This window comes from Hypanus sabinus, chromosome 11 (genome assembly GCF_030144855.1).
Source record: "Hypanus sabinus isolate sHypSab1 chromosome 11, sHypSab1.hap1, whole genome shotgun sequence".
Taxonomy (NCBI): Eukaryota; Metazoa; Chordata; class Chondrichthyes; order Myliobatiformes; family Dasyatidae; genus Hypanus; species Hypanus sabinus.
The window spans coordinates 25879058-25900881 of record NC_082716.1 but is presented as its reverse complement, the minus strand read 5'-3'; the positions used below and the strand labels follow the sequence as shown (position 1 = coordinate 25900881).

General features: G+C 41.7%; 1 protein-coding gene across 1 annotated transcript in view; it reads left to right on the top strand.

The window, feature by feature from the left end:
• Positions 1 to 21824, top strand: part of plppr5a (phospholipid phosphatase related 5a) — a 199300-nt gene that overhangs the window by 163232 nt on the left and 14244 nt on the right. Inside the window, exon 5 of the mRNA XM_059983567.1 lies at positions 10145 to 10279. Coding sequence (XP_059839550.1) covers positions 10145 to 10279 — 135 coding nt within the window. The remainder of the gene's footprint in view (positions 1 to 10144; positions 10280 to 21824) is intronic.

Below are 21824 nucleotides of genomic sequence, written 5' to 3'. Positions count from 1 at the left end.
TAATCTAGTTAATATTACATATATATACTTCTTTTGTGTCTGTATTAACATGTATTGCATTGTACTGCTGCAGCTGCTATTTTAACAAATTACACGACACATGCCGGTGATAATAAACCTGATTCTGATTCGGATTCTGATCACATTTTTCCCCATTCTGGTGCTTAGCCTGAGCAATGACTGAACCTCTTGACCACGTCTGCATGCTTTTACGCATTGAGTTGCTGCCACATGACTGGCTGAGTAGATGTCTGCATTAATGAGCAGGGAGGTCATTCTGCTTGGCGGGCGAGACTTGTCACTATGAAATGATCTCAGATCCTGGGGCCTCCTCTGTGGTAGTTGCAGGATTTCATGCTGGCATGACAAGAGGTGCTTCTGACAGCTCTGGGCACCTTTCTTCTGGATGTGTTGGCATCCCGAACAGTGCATGGCAAGCTGCTCCATCTGCTGATCTACCTCAGCCCAGCATACAAAACTTTGAGCCAGCACTTCCATTGTGACCATGCCTAGATGGCCGGCATGTGGCTCTTCCAACTCTTTAGCTCTCAGCTTGGATGGTACAATAATTGACAATCATCACATAAGCAATCCCATCGAGGGCATGTTCATCCCCGCACTGGTAAAATTATGGGGACTGGAATTTCTGCTGCTTTTTCCGGCCATTTTGGGGTTGCTGTGCAAATGTGTGAGAGTATGGGGACCTTACAGGTTTCCCTTTGGATCATTTCTACTGTAATAGGGAGATTTTGATTTGCATTAGGGAGAATACAAAGTTAAAGGTAAATTCATTATTAACATACATAGTACGTGTCGCCATATATAACACTGAGGTCCATTTTCTTGCTGCCATACTCAGTAAATCCAAAAACCAAAACAAAATTAGTGGAAGTCGGCACCAACCTGGGTGTTCAAGCAGTGTGCAAAAGACAAAAAACTGCACGAAAAGACAAAAGAGAAGTAAAATGAAAATGAACAAATATGCAATAAATATTGAGAATATAAGATGAAGCATCATTGAAAGTGTGCTCGTAGCAGTTCAGTGATGGGGCAAAGGAAGTTGAGTGAAGTTACCTCACTGGTTCAACAGCCTGATTGTTGAGGGGTAATAACTGTTCCTGAACATGACCTGGGTGGGGGTGGGGGAACCATGATGATGGATGCTGCTCTCCTGTGATAGCACTGCATGGAGATGTGTTCAAATGAGGGGAGAGCTTTACCCGTAATGGACCGGACCATATCCACTACTTTTTGTAGAATTTTACGTACAAGGGGATTGGTGTTTCCAAACCAGGCTTTCATGCAACTTGTCAATATACTCTCCACCAGACGTCTATAAAGGTTTTGTCAATGTATTAGATGTCAGCCAAATCTTCAAAAGCTTCTAAGGAAGTAAAGGCTCTGTCACGCTTGCTTCACAATTGCACTTACGTGCTAGGCCCGGGGCAAGTCCTGTAATGTAATACCATCAAGGAATTTAAAGCTGCTGACCCTTTCCACCTTTGATCACCCGATGAGGACTGGCTCATGCTCCTCTGGTTTCCTCCTCCTGAAGTCAATAATCAGCTCCTTGATCTTGCTGACATTGCATGAGAAATCGTTGTTGTGGCACCACTCAGCCTGATTTTCAATCTCCCTCATATCTGCTAATTTACTGCCATCTATGATTCGACCAACAACGGAGGTGTTGTCAGCAAACTTAAATGTGGCATTGGAGCTGTGCTTCAAGAGGTGTGTCTCTTTTGTAAATTTTTTTCAGGTATTTCCTTTTCCAAGGGTAAACAGGATAAACAATCAGCTCAAGAAACGGGCCCCATCACTACATTTCTGTTGCTGCTGTTGATAGAACACTCTTCTGATATTGAAAATGGATAGCAGTGTTTGAAGATCAGTAATGAGGGTAAACTCTCTCCCATACAAGTACTGATTGAAACATTTTACACCCCAAACTAGAATCCAGGCTTCTGTGCCAATCTATGTGTAATTTTTCTCTGTCACATTAAGGGAACATGATCAAAGGCAATGGGTCATTCACTGCCGTTACTGATAACATGTGACATGAATGGTCCCTATACTGTAAGGTGAGGTATCACAGCAAGGCTTCACTAGATGATGTGGATGATAATGTGTAAATACAGCATCTGACGTCACCATTTCCTTTCCCTTCTTTGAAAGCTACCTCACACTGATTTGTCCATTGCCATTTCTTCTCAATCTGAAGTAATGAGTTCAAGGGGTGAAGCACAGCAGCCAAGTTTGGCAGGACTCCATTCCCGTCCATCGCCTCCCTCTGATATTCTTCCCTCTGCTTTCTTTATTTCTTCAATGGCTTTCTGTCTCTTTCACCAATCAACTTCCTACCTCTTTGTTTCATCGCTCCCCCTCCAAATTCAGAATCAGAATCAGGTTTATTATAACAGGCATGTGATGTGAAATTTGTTAGCAGCAGCAGTTCGATGCAGTACATAATCCAGCAGAGAAAAAAATATATAAATAAAATAATAATAATACGTAAACAAGTAAATCCATTACACATATTGAATAGATTTTTTAAAATGTGCAAAACAGAAATACTGTATATTTTTTTAAAAAGTGAGCTGCTGTCCAAGGATTCAAAGTCCATTTAGTAATGGGATGGCAGAAGGGAAAACGTTGTTCCTGAATCGCTGAGTGTGCACCTTCAGGCTTCTGTACCTCCTACCTGATGGTAACAGTGAGAAAAGAGCATGCTCTGGGTGCTGGAGGTCCTTCATAATAGATACTGTCTTTCTGTGACACTGCTCCCTAAAGATGTCCTGGGTACTTTGTAGTTAGTACCCAAGATGCAGCTTCTTTCGGTCCTGTGCAGTAGCCCATCCATGCCAGACAGTGATGCAGCCTGTCAGAATACTCTCCAAGGTAAAACTATAGAAGTTTTTGAGTGTATTTGTTGACATGCCAAATCTGTTCAAACTCCTAATAAAGTAGAACAGCTGTCTTGCCTTCTTTATAACTACATTGATATGTTGGGACCAGGTTAGATCCTTAGAGATCTTGAGACCCAGGACCTTGAAGGTTACTTCACTCTCTCCACTTCTGATCCCTTTATGAGGATTGGTATGTGTTTATTCATCTTACCCTTCCTAAAATCCACAATCAGCTCTTTCGTCTTACTGACATTGAGTGCCAGGTTGTTGCTGCTGCACCATTCCACTTGTTGGCATATCTCACTCCTGTACCCCCTCTCGTCACCACCTGAGATTCTACCAACAATGGTTGTATCATCAGCAAATTGCTACACAGTCATGTGTATATAGAAAGTAGAGCAGTGGGCTAAGTACACACCCCTGAAGTGCGCCAGTGTTGATTGTCAGTGAGGAGGATATGCTATTACCAATCCACACAGATTCACCTATCACCTGGTCTTTCTCTCTCCCCTCCTCCCACCGTTCAGATCTACTGCTCAGCATTTTATCTCCAGTCCTGCTGAAGGGTTTTGGCCCAAAACATTGGCTGTACTTTTTTCCATAGATGCTGCTGGTCTGCTGAGTTCCTCCAGCACTTTGTGTATGTCACTTAAAAAGGACTGCAACTGCAAAATGTTCTTTGGCCTTGGGGCATCCTCCACTGCTCGGATTTTCTCACAAACTTGTGTGCCAATGGTGTGCTCACAGTAAGTGATGCTTAGTTCTAAGAATTCACGCTTGTTGTGCATACTCCAAGCTCATTATCTTTTAATCTTTATAACACTGACTTGAAATTTTGGAGAGGTTCCTTGTCATCCTTACTGATAACAATGATGTTATCCAGGTAACACTAAGTGCCTGAGGAGCCTTGCTGTGCCTGGTCCAAAGCTTTCTGCCAGAGGACGACTGCAGTTGCTACTCCAAAAATAAGCCTATAATTGTGATAAACCCCTTTGTGAATGCTGATGGTGGGAACCTCTTTGGAATCTTCTTCCATCTCCATCCATAAGTAGGTCTCAGCTACATCTGCTTTGTTGATGAACTTTCCTCCAAAATGATTTTCAAAGATGTCCTCTATCCTGGGCAGAAGGTATTGGTCTGCTTTCAGTACTGAGTTGACGATGACCTTAAAGGCATCACGGATTCTGATCGACCCTTCCCCCTTTGGTACAGGATCACTGGTATTGCTCATGGGCTCCGCACAAACTTGGAAAAAATTCCTTCTGCCTCATGCAATATCGCTCACTGGCAACTTTATCATGGATGGTATAAAGAACCAGATGGGCTTGGCAAAACCTGGGTGTGGCATTCTCATTCAACACTATCTTATCCTTGATAGGTTTGAGTTTTCCAATGCCACCTTTGAACACTGCTCTGGCAAAACCCAGTACCTTTCTTAATTTGCTTTCAGCTGATGACTAAAACGAGAGGGCACAGTATTAAGGTGCTTGGAAGTAGGTACAGAGTTGTCAGGCGTAAGTTTTTTACTCAAGGATGGTGAGTGTGTGGAATGGGCTGCCAGCAATGGTGGTGGATGTGGATACGATAGGGTCTTTTGAGAGGCTCCTGGATAGGCACATGGAGCTTAGAAAAATAGAGGGCTATGGGTAACCCTAGGTAATTTCTAAAGTAAGGACATGTTAAGCACAGCTTTGTGGACCAAAGGCCCTGTATTGTGCTGTAGGCTTTCCATGTTTCTATGACTCTATTGCAGGGGCTATGGCATGCAATGGTGGATGTATCTCAGCCAATCATGCCCCTATAATATTGGTCCTTCGGTTTTTACTGTATACAAGCTGAATGTGGTTTATTGGTCATCGTATTTCTCAGTTTCAGATGTCATTCCCACAGGAGTTACCTTTTCCTTGGTGTAAGTTTGAATATCTGCATACTTTATTTCAGTATCTTTGAAAAACCATTCAAACTCATTTTGTGGAATGACTGAAACAGCTGAGCCTGTGGCCAATTCCATTTTACTTAATTTGTCGTTCACTTCTTTCATCAGCCATATAACTTGGCTAGTGTTAATTTTTACACCGTAAATCTCAAAGATACGCAATTCCATGTCACTCTGTTCATGATAAGATTTTTCATTAACGTGGGAAGGGGGGTACTGCCTCTGTGTAGTACTCTTTTTGAAACTGTAACTTGACTTTTTATCTCTTTCTCTTCCATGTGCCCATTTATTTTTTGTCATGCTCTTTGTCCTACTTTGTTGCATTTTCTGCAAGGTTTGTCTTTACCTTTGCATTGGCCTGGTGTAATGTGATCCCTTCCCACAACATTAGCACAATTTGTTCAGCCAGGTAGGATTTATTTTTTGCATTGCAATTTTGTTCATGCTCACTTTCATTCCTGACTGTAACTAAATTGCGCCCGTCTGCTTTTTCCATTAATACAGTGATCTCAACTGCTCTTTTAAATGTGAGTTGTGCGTCAGTTAGAAGGCAATCTTGAATGATTTCTTGCAAAATTCCACAAAGTAAATGATTTCTCAGTGCACCATTCAGGCCATTACTGAACTAGCAATGCTCAAACAATTTCTTCAATTCAGCCACATATGCTGAAATGGAGACCTCTTCCTTTTGATTCATTTTATGAAACCTAATGCATTCTGCAACTAACAATGGTGTTTGGCTCTAATTGGTCCTGCATTATTTTCATGATGTAAGCAAAGTTAATTTCAGCTGGCTTGGTTGGAGTAGCCAAACTTCTAAGCAAACTGTATGCTCTTCCACCTATTGGCACTTGTTTCTCATTGGCTCTTTTATTTGCTCCAAAATGCTACTCAATTCACTCAGTACACGTCAACCAATTATCTCTTGTGCAATTGAACACATCTATTTTTTTCTGCTGTAGCCAGCCATTTCTACATATTTTTATTTATGATTATTATCACCCAATATTCACTGTGTATGAACCCATGAATTTGTCCATTTTCTGTTTTTTTTTCCCCCTGGACTGTCTTTCTTCCTTCCCGAAGAAACACCTGCAGCTGTTTATTTTAACTTGACCAATTCTTTCCAATTGTGAAGAAAGCATGCTGCATGTTTTTTTTTAAACTCTAATGTTTCACTGCACTTCAACAGGTAGGTAGTCATCTTTGATTCATTCATTTACTAGACAGATTAAAAGGTTCAGCATAGGCTAGATGGGCCAAAGTGCCAGTTTCTGTACTCTGTGATTCATGTATCACTACCAAATTTATGCAGCAGCCATATCTGAAGATCCTCCACATCTCCTCCTGACAGATGGAACAGAGGAGTGTACAGCTATGGTCCCTACATTTTCTTGGAGCTGATGCACAACGAAGTGTCAGAGCAATGTAGGAAAATCCAGCAGTCATTGAACTTCCTTAGCTGCCCCTGAATACTAACAATCACACAATTGCGAGCCTAGAGTCCAAGGAAATATAGTGGTTTTCCACCTCTGAAAGGCATTTGTGACAAACTGGCATTTCTGTTGTAACTCCAAAACTAATGAAAAGAAAACATAGGGCTGCAAGATGAACTTGTCTACTTTTTCTTTTAGTGAGGTGCATGGATATCACATGATGGTGTAATGACACATACATATGATGCAGTGTAATGACGTATGCCATTCACATACTTTTACATATAACCTGTAATGAAATACAGTTTGTAGACAACAAAGAATACTTTAATCAAACAATACATTTACAATATTATTCAAATATTACTGAAATATTAAATACATGGCAATGGTGACCATTGAAATGCCGGTTCTAATCTCATCCAGCCTCAGTAGAAAATGCTTGTTTGCATTTACCCTATCGAGACCCACATAATTTGGTATTCCTCTATCAAATCTCCCCTCATTCCCTTACACTCGAGGGAATAGAGCCCTAACTTATTCCTAAAAGTCCTAAGGACCTAGCCTGACAACATGCAAGTCATGATCTTGGACTACATGATCTCAGCAGTCCCAGTCTCAATGTATATTGGTCTTAAGCAAAGCTAGGTCATCAACCCAACCCGTACTCAGTATTTCTCACTGTGATGCTGTTTCTCATCCACAACAAGCTTCTTACTGGAGTGGAGCTGATCTACAGGACAAATGGTAAAATGTTTAACTTGCATTACATCTACTTCAGAACAATGGGCATCCATGCTTTTGTTGTTGATGTGCAATTTATCAATCCACAGGTTCAGAGGCAAAGCTATAGGTTATGGATGACCTGTTCACTGATGCTCACAAGAAAATTGACCTTGCACTTAATATCCACAAAACTAAAGTTCCTCCACATCTTACCAGCACCCACCAATCTCCTGTCCTCCTACAGTACATTGCACATTGATGTAGACCCTAGACAAGACCCTAGAATGTGTGGACTGCTTCTCATATTGGAGTTTAATTTGGTCTATTATTGTCAGGTATGGAGGTGCAATGAAAACCTAAGAACCTTTTCCAATAGCTTTCCCACCACAGATGTAAGGCTCACTGGTCTATAATTACCCGGACTATCTCTACTACCTTTTTTGAACAAGTGGACAACATTCGCCTCCCTCCAATCATCTGGGACCATTCCTGTGGACAACGAGGACATAAAGATCCTAGCCAGAGGCATGTTTTTCATACTGATCAAATCATTACACAGTATCATGGGGAAGTACAAGATAAAACAATTACAGAAAGTAGAATAAATTGTAACAGCTACAGGGAAAGTGTTATGTGGGAAAACAGTAAGGTGTGAGATCACAGTGAGGTAGTTTGTTAAGTCAGGAGTTCATCTTATCAACCTTGGGGAATATTTCGCTGGATCCCTAGTTCATGTCATGGAGCTATCACTCATTGAAGGGAAATGTTAATGAAATTTGCTATCACCTCAGTGTGATACTACAACTTTTGACCATCTGAGAAATATAGTGTTTGGAGAACAAGACTTTAAATCTCATGCGCATGGTATTGACTTTTGTATTGGTTTGTTATTATCATGTGTACCAAGATGTAATGGGAAGCTTGTCTGGCATACAGTTCATTCATATCAAATCATTACCCAGTGCACTGAAACAGAACGAGGTAAAATAATAACAATGCAGAATAAAGTATAACATCTACAGAGAACGTGCAGTCCAAGTAAACATAAAGTGCAAGATCATAATGAGGGAGATTGTGAGGTCAAGAATCTATCTCACCAGAGATCGATTCAAGAGTCTGATATCAGTGGGATGGAAGCTGTCCTTGAGCCTGGATCATGGTGATTTCCCCAACCTCCCACACTTTTCTGAAGCAAATACCTCAAAGCAGTGGGGAGATACCAGCAATGCCACCTTTGCAACATACTCCATATCCATCAGCAGAATAGGTGAATTAAATCCAGCACTAAAGCAATAATTGAACTCAATAACCTCCAATGAACAGAGCTAGGATTTTGAAAGCCAGTGGCAGAGTCCTGATACTGACACAGTATTCTGAGTTCTTTCACAGCAAAAATATATGATTCAAGGATGTTCTCAAAACCTCTTTGAAATAGTGTAATATCCTCACCAATACATGGGATCATTGGTCCATGATCATTCAAAATGAGGAAGGATCATTTAGATAACCTAGAACCCATTCATCGTGGCTACACGGAAGCCTAGTGTAAGTAGTGGAAAAAATCCAATACAGGTCCACAATCCCTTATCCGAAATTCCGAAATCCAAAGAGCTCCGAAAGCCGAAGTTTTTTTCACCAACAGCTGACGTCACTCAGGTGTGAGGTGGCAGCACTAGCTGAGGCCTCTCTCTAGACGCCAGTTGTGGCTCAGCTCTCGTACTGGTTACACGTGCATTTGCTGTTCGCTGATATTTTGTTTTCACTGTTGACTTTGTGTTTAGTTTCACTGTGAAAATGTCAAAAAGAGCTGCAGATACCCCTATGAGTAACAATGAGGAAGCATCTATCATTATCAATAACGCAGAAAGTGGAGTTATTGCAGAAGCTTGATTGTGGTGTGTCTATGTGGCCTCTTACTGAAGAATATGGTGTCAGAACCACCTCCGTATATGATTTAAAGAAACAGAAAGACAAGTTACTGTGTTTTATAGTGATGGTGATGTTCTACATTTATTCCAATAAGTCATTTACCATGTGTTTGATTCGGTTCGTTTGAAGCTGTGTATTTTTATGTTTTATTGAATGTTTTTGTTGGAAATAAAATATTTTTCTTGTCATTATTCCCTAAACAATGCAGTATAACAACTACATACATAGCATTTACATTGTATTTGGTATTATAAGTAATCTAGAGACGATTTAAAGTATATGGGAGATGTGCGTAGGTCTGGATCTCCGCTGGGTCCTAAAGTCCACCCGCACTGAGACAGGTTAAATAAGGGACTTGAGCATACATGTTTCTTAATATCTGTGGGGAGTCCCGGAACCAATCAGGAGGGATTCCGTAATCCGAAAAATTCTGAATTCCAAAATGCAACTGGCCCCAAGGATTTTGGGTAAGGGATTGTGGACCTGTACATCATGCTGCTCCATCAATGGCATACTCTGTGTGTCCAAAATTAACTACCTCAGAACCCAGAGAATTGTAATCAAGTCCTCCATGATCTGGGAGACTGCCTTAAATAGAAGAGAATATAATAGATACACAAGATACTGAAAATCCAATCTTCCAAAGTAATGGGCCTTGCTGAGAACTGCCAGATGTTATGTATGGGCCTACTGGAAAACCTCAGTGCAACTCCCACCAAGTTTACCACTTCCATGTAAATGCCCTGTCAAATAGGTATTTTATACACTACATCCCAACCCCCAACCCTATGTTCCACCTAGGAACTAACTACATTGAAGCCGATTCTGAGGACAGCTCTACATTCCTTTTCTAAGCTTCCTTGGTCCATTGGTAAGCTCTCAACTCCTTCTAAGTGGCTTGGTGTTAGTTTACATTTTCTGTCTTCTTCTCTCCAATGTGTTTAAAGCATTCATGCCACTGAACTCCACTTTTCTGTTGAGTTTCACAGCTGAACTCAGATCCAATAAGTGGAAAGTCTCTAACTTATGCAAAACAAAATCTCCAAAGGATTGAAATTTACCTCAGAAATGTCTCATACTAGGCTCATAAAGAGAAGTTAACGGTGAAAACTCTAATCAGCATATACATGTATGTCGATAATTTAAGCCAATTAATTCAAATGTTACAACATGTACTAATATCTTTCTTCTCTTATTTTACATGTGAAAAGGTTGCATGTGTGGTACATAACTTTAAGGGAAGACACACTGTAAATGAAAATCTACCAACCGGCAGCATGACGGACATGTCTCTGATCACCCAATCACGTATGGAAAGTCCATTAGGAAAATTAAGTGCAATACAGGTAAGTTAAATACAGTAAAACATGTATTTGCATCTATCTCCTCTGCAATAAATATGTTTACTATCCAAATAAAAGTAGTTTTAAATGTTTTGCTCCTCCCAAATATTTGAAAACCTTAATAATTTGAAGGGAAGAGTTATGTAAGAAATTGGAACATAAATATGTAATATGTACTGATCAGCCCACTCTGCTGATCAGTAAATCAGTAGAGGGCAGCACGGTAGTGTAGTGGTTAGTACAATGCTTTACAGTACCAACAACCGGGTTCAATCCCCACTGCTGTCTGTAAGGAGTTTGTATGTTCTTCCTGTGACCTCCAAGTGCTCCAGGTTCCTTCCACAGTCCAAAGATGTGCTGCTTGTCAGGTTACTTGGTCATTGTAAATTGTCCTATGGTTAGGCTATGGTTAGATTGGGGTTTGTTGGGTGGCATGACTTAAAGGGCCAGAAGGGCTTACTCTGCACTGTATCTAACTAAGTAAAATAAATAAATAAATTTGATTATTATTGTCCCACGTACTGAGGTACCGTAAAGAACCTGTCTTGCATGCTGTTCATACAAATCAATTCTTTACTACAGTATCTTGAGGTTGCACAAAATAAAAAGGTGCAGAACAAAGCGTTACTTTATTTTATTTAGAGATACAGCATGGAACAGGCCCTTTTGACCCACTGAGCCACACCGCCCAAGCCTATTCTTAAGACAATTCACAATGACCAATTAACATACTAACTGGTACGTCTTTGGACCTCGGGCGTAAACTTTATAAACTTTATTATAGAAGACACCGGAATTGAACTCCAGACTTTAGCACCCCAAGTTGTAATAGTGTCACACTAACCGGTATGCTATTGTGACACTCTGATACAGAGAAGTATTATTGTTGCTGTTAGGTCGAGTCCAACTCTTTGTAACCTCATGGGGTCCACAGGGTTTTCATGGCAAGCTATGGAAGAAGATGGCCAGGCCTTTCTTCCGTGCAGATACTGCTGATGGTTGGGACCCGACTGGGTTTGAACTCCAGACCATCTACATTGAAGTCCAGCGCTGATGCCACTACACCACCAGCTGGCCCACAGAGAAGCATACAATACAGATAAATGCAGTGCAAGAAGAAAGTAAGGTGCAAAGTCACAACAAAGTACATTCATGAGGTCAAAAGTCTATCTTATCATAGTGGGGAATTATTCAATAGTTTTATAGCAGCAGGATAGTAGCTGTCCTTGAGCCAGGTAGAATGTATCTTCTGCCCTTTGGAAGTGGGAAGTAGAGAGGATGTCCACAGTGGGTAGGAACTTTGATAACGCTGGTTGCTAAACTGTGGCAGCAAGAAGTATGGACAGGATCCATGGAGAGTAGGCTGGTTTCTATGATGCGCTGAGCTGTGTCCTCAACTCTCTTTTAATATACTTAGTGACTTGGTATCCATAGTTCCCTAGGTTAGAACTCTCCAAATATTCACAGTTCTCTTAGAAGAAGAAATTCCTCGTCATCACATTCCCAAATGGCAATGTTTCAAATGGGAATTCTTTGTCCAATTATCCATCCCTCACTAGCATGAACAATCATGTATTAGATAAGACTGCACTGTTGTTACTGCAAAAGCTGGGAATGCTTCATCTTTCAAGGGCTTTAGTAATATGAGCATAAGTTCCTACCAAAATCTCATGCAGTGTTCGGGACAGAACAGCAATACTACTTTGGAAAAGGACACTGACAAAGGATTGTTAAAGATTGATAAGATGAATAAATACCCTAGATCCACTAAAGGAACCCTTGTTTATCCTCAATAACCACAATGCAAAGAGGATCAACACATTTTTGCCAATAGTCATGAAAGTAGATTTGAATTAATTTTTTTAAATAAATGGCCATTACAAAATTATAAGGGGTATAGATAGGGTAAATACAAGCAGTTTTTTTTTCTTCTGAGGTCAGTGAGACTAGAACAAGAGGTCATAGGTTAAGAGTTTTCAACATGTAAGAGAAGTTGGATAAGTACGTGGATGGGAAAGGTATGGAGGGCAATGGTCCAGCCGCAGGTCGATGGGACTAGGCAGAATATTAGGTCAAGATGGACTAGATGGGCCGAAGGGCATGCTTCTGTGCTTTAGTGCTCTATGAGGATCAGAAGAGGAGTTGTGAGGATACAATATGGAGATGGGGGTTCAGATTAGCAAAGTCTAGGCTGCGCTATCTTCGGAGAGGGGGTGAAAGGGAGACATAGGAGGGCAGTAGTTTGGTTTGTAGCTAAGGATGGAAAGGTAAAGAAGCAATCAAGCTTGAGAAATATGGTCTGCAGATTTCCTAGCAAGAGCCCAGAACGTATTGAGCTCTTGAGGCAAAGCAAACTCTAACCCGTCCTTAAGAATTACTTAGATATTAGAGACCCGCAGGGCTTGCGTGTGCAGTAAAAGTCCAATTAAACAACATCAGTGAGGATGGAGTGCTATCTAATGTGAATGGGTATGGTCCAGTATCACTCTGCAGTTGTATGCAACACACATCGAGAACTCTGAATTAAAGATCTGAAAGTGAGTGTGAACTTAGGTCAGCTCTATGATAAACCTCACATGTGTGGCACACAAAAGCAGTGTGTTACATGAAATAAGTTATAAGGAGTTATGTTTTTTGTGCAGCTCATCCTGTGAACAAGGATAATAAGACAGACAAGCGTATCAGTAGATAAAAGACCTACACACACAAAATGCTGGAAGAACTCAACAGATTAGGCAGCATCAATGGAGAGATCTAAACAGCGATGTTTCGAGCTAAGACCCGTGACAGCCTGAAGCATTGACTGTTTATTCCTCTCCTTAGATGCTACCTGACCTGCTGAATTCCTTCAGCATTTTGTATTTGTTTCTCTGGGTTTCTAGCATCTGCAGAATCTCTTACATTTATCAATGGATGAATGAGTTGGGATTCGAGCGAGAGTGACTCAGAACAGACTATTACTTTAAATCACTTTCAGCATTGCCATTGAAAGTGAAGCATTTGTTATCCGTACCTGGATGACCTTCAGAAATGTGGTGGTGGTGGTGTCCAAAAGTAAACTGCTGCAGTTATATTTTTGAAGTACCCATTCTAATCAATTATTACAGGAGCACCTTAGAGAGTGTCCAGACCAGCTGCACTACCGTCTGGTATGGGAATTGCAAGGCTTCTGACCACAAGAGCCTACAAAGGACTGCAAGGTCTGCTGAGAGGATCATCAGGATATCTCTTCCACTCATCTGAGATATTTTTCAGGAGCACTGTGTATGCAGGATCCTCAGCAATGTCAATGGTCTCTCCCATCTGTTCAACAGTCTCTTTGGCCTCCTACCATCTGGCAGGAGGTATCATAGCCTTAGGGCAAGGACCATTAGAATTAGAAACAGCTTCCTCCCCCAGGCTATGAGATTGCTGAACTCCCTGCCACCACCCAGGTCTCATCACATATGAAGCACCAGCAGCATATACTCTACTTTTTTTTACATCTTGCTGGAAATGCAACTTATTACGTGTTAATTTATTTGTGGTAGTATTACTTTATGTGTTGTGTGTGAGTTATATGCATTGCGTTGTGCACCTTGGTCTAGAGGAATGTTGTTTCACTTGGCGGTATACATGCATAGAGTTGAATAACAATAAACTTGAACTTGATAGTGCTGTGATATATTGATTTTGTGGATCGTGATTTGGAGATGATGTTCCTCTGCACTTTGTGCCCTATCCCTTGAAGATGGATAAGGACAGTCTTTGGAGGCACTGTAGAAGAAGATGGTTCCAGAAAACAACACTACAATGGGAGACATCCTGGAGATGGTCCAAGGAACTGCTTCTTTTACATCTTCTTTTTCATTCAAATATTTTTTCGGTACCGTTGGAGCCTGTGAACTAAAGTTTGGTGAGTTTACGCGCCAGTTGAACAATCTGGCACTTTGCTGTCTCAGAGAGGGTTCTGGGAGGCAAGCGGCTTCGAGGCCAAGAAGGTTGGAGATAGGGCACAAGCCCATGAACAACTACATTTCTCACTGATCTTGCTTATTGTGGTGAACTACATATACCTGTCTGGACATGCCCCCCCGCTGACTGCTCCTGTGGCTCCTCCCACAGACCCCGGCATTGTGGCTCCTCCCACAGACCCGCGATTGGAGGCACTGCTCCTCCCTCAGTCCCTCAGTGTGATGGTCACTTGCTGCTTGTGCTTTCTTCCAGCCAATAAAAGCCTACCTTAATCCACATCTCAGAGTTATTGATGGTGCATCAATTTTATTGGCTGGAAGTTTTAAAACATGGAAAGCATTTTACGTCCGGAAAAATTGGACATTGATCCTCAAGATTCAGAAGCAGCTCTTGCCTTTGAACTCTGGCTTGCATGCTTCCAATCATACTTGGAGGAGATTTGAGTGACTGAGCCTGCTATTATGCACAAAATCCTCCTTTCGAGGGTCAGCCCGAAAGTTTACTCCCTTATCAGAGACCTGCCGACCTACACAGACTCCTCACGACACTCCCATACCAGGCACCGGGCACCTCGCACACGCATATACCAGGCGTTATTGATGGTGCATCACTTATTAAGGTATCGAGGATGAATAAAAACATCAAGGTGAGTACTGAAGGCACACAAGTGTTCAACTCCATCTACCAGCCTCTCACTCCCTGGAGCTGGAGAAGGTGTCTGCCTGTGAGAATCTCTCTCTCCCTCTCCCTCGCTGCTCCCAAAGAAAAGTCCCTGTATTTTAATGGGTCTCTGTCCCACGATGCTGTCAGAGGATGGTACAGAAGTTCTGCGGTTTGTGGATTGGTCTATAGTTCATATTATGATGTGTTTTCTGGGCTTTTTTTACCATTGAGATTTTGAGTGACTTTAAATCGGGATGGCTTGCAAATAATGAACACTGAGCCAAATTGAATATGGACTCCTTAATTTTTGTGTTTATATTTTGTGTTTTTCGCTCGATCTTTTTTGTTGGCGTTGGTGTGATTTGTTTTTTGTGTGTTGTGGGGAAGGTTTGGTGTTTTTCTTTGACCAGGTTCCATAGTTTTCCTTGTTTCATGGATGTCTGTTGTATATTTCATATTGACTTTGATAATAAGTGTACTTTGAATTCTTTGAAATTATTTTTCTGAATTGGGGCAGTGCATCCCATTGCTAGTCCACATGATTGTTTTTATGGTGGATGTTTAAAAGTGTGTTTTGCCCTCTTCGGTGCCTCTACACTCTTAGATGTTTGTGTAGATTTGGTACATTGTCTAAAAGTCTGACAAACTTCCATAGATGCACAGTGGATAGTATCCTGACTGGTTGCATCATGACCTGGTATGGAAACGCCAAAGTCCAAGAATAGACAAGCCTACAAAAAATACTGGATACAGCCCAGTCCATCACAAGCAAAGCCCTTCTCACCATTGGACACATCCACAAGGAGCACAGCCACAGAAGATGGAGCATGCGTCATCAAGGACTCCCACTATCCTGGCCAAACACATTCCTCACTGTTGCCATCAAGCAGGAAGTACAGAAGCCTTAGGTCCCATACCACCAGGTTCAGTAATAGTTATTACACTGCAAACATCTTTCCCATGAACCGATGTGGATAACTTCTCTCACCTCAACGCTGAACTGATTCTACAACCTATGGAGTCACTTTCAAGGACTCTACAAGTCGTGTTCTCAGTATTACAGTTAGTCTTCTCTTGCACATTGGGTGTTCATCAGTTTTTGTTTGGGTGTAGTTTTTCTTTGATTCTGCAGTATTTCTTTTACTGTGAATGCCAGCAAAAAAATAATCTCAGGGTAGTATATGGTGACATATCCATACTTTGATCACGTATTTACCTTGAATTTCTTCAAATCTATCTGTCCTAACAGTTGCTATCAAACACAAAGTTCCAATTAGGGACACAATTACATTCTCTGCACATTTAAGAGTTTTTTTTTGCAGTTGCTGGCTCTGTCAGGCTGTAACAGTGGCATAAAAGCTCCAACCATACTTGTCTGTAGAATCATGGGTGACAGTAATATCATTAAAAAAATTTTTACCCTCATAGTAGGAAGACAAGCTACCTTTATTGTAGCCTGCAGTTCTTGCTGAACAGCTTTGTTTCAAAGCCCACCATTTGGATGTTTTTGTTGCTCCAGACGGAGCCATAAAAAGGGAAAACCTACAAAAGATTATCTAAACATTCTGTGGAGGTAGTAAAATTCTTGAGCTATCTATATTTCCATTTTTGCCCACTGAGTCTATACTGGCTCTCAGTACAATCCTATCAGTCTATTTCCCCACCCCTTTATCAACTCTCCACTGATTCTTCTACCTCCCACTTAGGCTAGACGTAAGATTAAAATAACCATTTAACCTGCCTGCCCTGATATCTTGGGGGGGGGGGGGAACTGGATCTGAAGGAGGCAAATCCATGCAGTCACTGGGAAAATGGGTGAACTCCACGCAGACAGACCTCAATAAAACATGGGTCATAGTGGGGCAGCAGGACTAGCTGATGTGCCTCCATAGATAGAAATCATAGAATTGTCCAGACAGGACATTTTACTTCTGAATCCTCTTAAAGAGGGAGAGGAGAGATTATGATTCAGACTTTAGCCATGGGGAAAGACAGAGACAGATCACAGAGGAGAAATAAACAGCAATTTGAAAACCTGAAACCTCAAGGGGGTAATGTGTAGAGACAGAGTGATACTAATCATAGAAGAATGGATTAACCTAATAAACAGGTGCAGTGGCAGCAGTCAGTTCACGTGGTGTCCAACTGTGCTCAGTGGTTTCTTTTCATCTCCAGTGCCCTGACAGACTGCAGTAGCTGAACCTACTGGAGAGTGCATTTCAGCCAGACAGCTGATGCCTGAGTGCAGGCATGTTCCTGGGTTTACTTCACAGGTGCTAGTGTGAGCAATTGTCACTCCCATAGAGCACCTCCTCAGCTTTGCCATTTGGAGAACAGAGCTTCTGTGTCCACAAAATGGTCGTGCGAACTGCCTCTGGTGCCGCGATCTAGCAAGAGGATCTGTCGCTTTACATTTTCCGCTCATGCAGAAAAATCTGACTGCGGCCCCACAGAGAGATGGAAGATGGGAAGTGACCTCTGACTTTGGTTATAAAAAAAGCAAAGAACCATCTTAGGATGATAGGATTTTGTGTTTTTATTTAGAGCTGTGGAAATATCTGTTTATGTTATACCCTTAGAAAATGGCTTACATAAGCTGACAAAAAACTAAGAGGATTCAGAGATGAGTTTCCTGACCAGAAATTGCTGAAAAATTAATGATATAAAAAGACCAGAGTGTTTGTGAACAATCATATCCACATTGCTTGCCCTTGCTAAAGACAAAACGACTGATGTCACAAAAATGCCACGAGAAATTCTAGCTGTGAAAGCTCCAGTGCATAATCCTGGGCTTTTGTTCTTTCTAGGTTTAGACAATTTAATGTTTCAATTAAAATAGCACACAGTAGAATGCTTTACAAGAGAATTAGGCATTCTTTTTTAAATATTCCCCACATCAATGGACCTACTCTTTTAGATCCTATTGTTCATTATTTTCAATTAGAGTGATAAAACACTACAGAAACAGGCTACAGCTACTTCGTGCCAAGCTATTAATCTGCTTAATACCATCGACCTGCACCTGGACCATAGCACTCCATACCCCTCCCGTCCATATATCTTTCCAATTTTTTACTAAATATTGAAATCGAACTCAAATCCACCACTTGTGCTGGCAGCTCGTTCCCCACTCTCACCATCCTCTAAGTGCAGAAGATCCTCCTCATGTTGCCCTTAAACATTTCACCTTTCATTCTTAATCCATGATCTCTAGTTTTCGTTTCGCCCAAAGTCAGTGGAAAAAGTCTGCTTACATTTACCTTTTCTATAGCCCTCAAAACTTTGTATACCTCTTTCAAATCTCACCTCATTCTCTTATGCTCTAGGGAATAAAGTCCTAATCTATTAAACTTTTCCCTATAACTCAGATCCTCAAGTCCTTGCAACACCCTTGTTATATTTTCTCTGCACATTTTCAGTCTTATTGGCATCATTCCCAGGTAGGTGACCAGAATTGTACACAATACACCATATTAGGCCTTACTAATTTCTTATACAACAGCAACGTAACAGATCAGGTGAGAGAAGGGAATGGGGAATAGGGAAGGGGAAGTAGGAGGAGATATTACCAGAAGTTCAAATAAACGATGTTCATGGCATCAGGTTGGAGGCTACCCAGACGGAATATAAGGTGTTGCTCCTCCAACCTGAGTGTGGTTTCATCACAACAGCAGAGGAAGCCATGGACTGACATGTTGGAATGGAAATGAGAAGTGGAATTAAAATGGGTGGCTACTGGAAGATCTCTCTTTTACTTGTGGATAGAGCATAGATGCTTGGAGAAGCAGTCTCCCAACTTATGTCTGGTCTCACCGATGTATAGGATGCCATACCAGGAGCACCAGATACAGTAGATGACCCTAACAGACTCACAGGTGAAGTGTCCCCTCACCTGGATGGACAGCTTGGGGCCCTGAATGGTAGTGAGGGAGGAGGTGTAGGGGCAGGTGTAGCACTTGTTTTGTTTGCAAGGATAAGCACCAGGAGGGAGATCAGTGGAGAGGGTTGAATGGACAATGGAGTCACAAAGGGAGTGATCTCTGTGGAAAGCAGAAAGTGGGGAGGAGGGAAAGGTGGGCTTGGTAGTGGGATCCCATTGGAGATGGCAGAGGTTATTGGAGAATTATGTGCTAGACATGGAGGCTAGTGGGGTAGTAGGTGAGGACAGGGGGAACCCTATCCCTGGTGTGTTGGCGGGTGGATGGGGTGAGGGCAGACATGCATGAAATAGAAGAGATGCGACTGAGGGCAACGTTGATGATGGGGGAAGGAAAGCCCCTTTCTGAAGAAGGAAGACATCTCAATAGTTCTGGAATGAAAAGCCTCATCCTGAGAGCAATGCAGCAGAGATGGAGGAATTGAGAGAAAGGGATGGCATTTTTACAAGCGACAGAGCAGGAAGCGATATAGACCAAGTAGCTGTGAAAATCTGTAGGTTAATAAAAGATATAAGTGGATAACTATCGATTTCATGAAATTGCAATAATGGTGCCAACCCCCCCCCCCCTTTCCTTCACCATTCCCCCTTCCCATTTCCCTCTCTCACCTTATTTTTTTCCTGTCCATCACCTCTCTCTGGTGCTCCTCCACTTTCCCTTTCTTCCAGGGCCTTTAATCCTCTTGTATCAGAGTCCCCTTTCTCCAACCCTTTATCTCTTCCACCAATCAACTTCCCAGCTCTTTACTCTTCTCCTCTCCGGATTTCACCTATTACCTACTACCTTGTACTTCTTTCTTCCGTCCCCCCACCTTTTAACTCTGACATCTCATCTCTTTTTTTCCAGTCCGGATGAAGAGTCTTGGTGCGAAAGTCACCTGTTTACTCTTTTCCATAGATGCCACTTGCCCTGCTGAGTTCCTCCAGTAGTTTGTGTGTATTACTTTGATTTCCAACATCTGCAGATCGTGTCTTGTCCCTATACTCAATACTTTGATTTATGAAGGACAATGAGTCAAAAGCTATCTTTATGATCCTATCAACCTGTGATGCACCTTCAAGGATTTATGGATATGATTTCCCAGATCCCTTTGTTCTACCACACTCCTCCTCATCCTACCACTCACTGTACAAGTCCAACCCTGGCTTGTCCCCACCCCCCCCCCCCCCTCCAAACTGCAACACCTCAGACTTGTCTGCATTAAATTCCATATGCAATTTTTCCAGCTGTTCCAGAACCCGCTGCAGGCCTTGATAGTCTTCCTTGCTGTCCACTGCACCCCAAATCTTGGTGTGATCCACAAATTTGCTGATCCAGTTTACCACATCATCATCTAGATCTTTGATATAGATGACAAACAACAATGGACCCAGCACCATTCCCTGTGGCACACCACTAGCCACAGGCCTCCAATAAGAGAGGCAACCACCTACTACCACTCTCTGGCTTCTGATGTCTGATCCATTTACTGAATGCCAAGCAGCTGAACCTTCTTGACCAACCTCCCATGCAGGACCTTGTCAAAGACCTTGCTAAAAATCCATGTAGATAATGTACACTGCCTGGTCTTCAGCAGCTTTCCAGGTAGCCTCTGAAAAATTCTGTTAAAATTGGTTAGACACAAACTAAAATGCACAAAGCCAGGTTGACTATCCCTAATTGGTCCCTATCTAATCAAATACTTATATATCCAGTCCGTTAGAATACCTTCCAATAACTTACTAATTACTGCTATCAAACTCACCAGCCTATAAACTACAGTCCTATTTTTAGAGCCTTTCTTAAACAATGGAACAACATTAGCCATCCTCCAGTACCTCATGTATTGCTGAGGACATTTTAGATATCACTGTTACGGCCCCTACAATTTCTGCAGCAGCTTCCCACTAGGACTGAAAGAATACTTTGTCAGGCCTTGAGGATCTATTCACCTGAATTTGCCTCAAAACAGCAAACATCACGTCTGTAATCTGTATACGGTCCATGAACTCATGGCTGTTTTGCCTCACTTCAATAGACTCTGTGTCCATCTCCCGAATAAAAATAAAATAAAAATCCATTTAACATCTCCCTTATGTATTTTGGCTCCATGCATAGATGACCACTTTGTTCATCAAGAAAGTCAATTTTATCCCTTGCAATCCTTGTGCTCTTAATATATCTGTAGATGTCCTTGGGATACTCCTTCACCTCATCTACTAGAGCAACCTCTTTTATCCTTCCTGATTTCCTCCTTATGTGTTTACTTGGATTTCTTATATTCCTCAATTAGCTCATTTGTTCCTTTCTGTTTGTACCTGTTATGTAACTCTTGCATCTTCATAACCAGGGCTTCAATATCTCTTGTAAACCTAAACCTGATGTCCTTGCCTCTTGTTCTGCCAGGAACATACAGACTCCTGTACTCTTAAGTCTTCACTTTTGAAGGCTTGCTACTTACCAAGCACACTTTTGCCTGAAAATAGCCTGTCCCAATCCACACTTGTCAGATCCTTTCTGACACTATCAAAATTGGCCTTTCTCCAATTTAGTATCTCATCCCAAGGAACAGGCCTATCCTTCTCCATAATAATATTGAAATTAATAATTTCATTATGATCATTAGATGCAAGGTATTCCCCTGCACAAACAGAAGTAGGTTAAAAAATCAGTACCACTTCCTCCAGCAGCTTGTATTTTAGTCCAGATTCCAGCACCTATGATCTTGTGTGCATGGTTCATTGAAAGTGGCAGGTAGAGGATACAGGGTTTTATTTATAGAGGTATAGACACCCGGGAACTTGAAACTGGTAACTCACTCCACTTCTGATTCCTCTCTAAGGATTGGAATGTGTTCCCTCATCTTACTTTTCCTGAAGTCCACAATAAACTCTTTCGTCTTACTGACATTGAGTGCAAGGTTGTTGCTGCAACACCATTCCACTAGCTGGTATATCTCACACCCTCTCACCTTCTGAGATTCTACCAACAATGGTTGTATCATCAGCAAATTT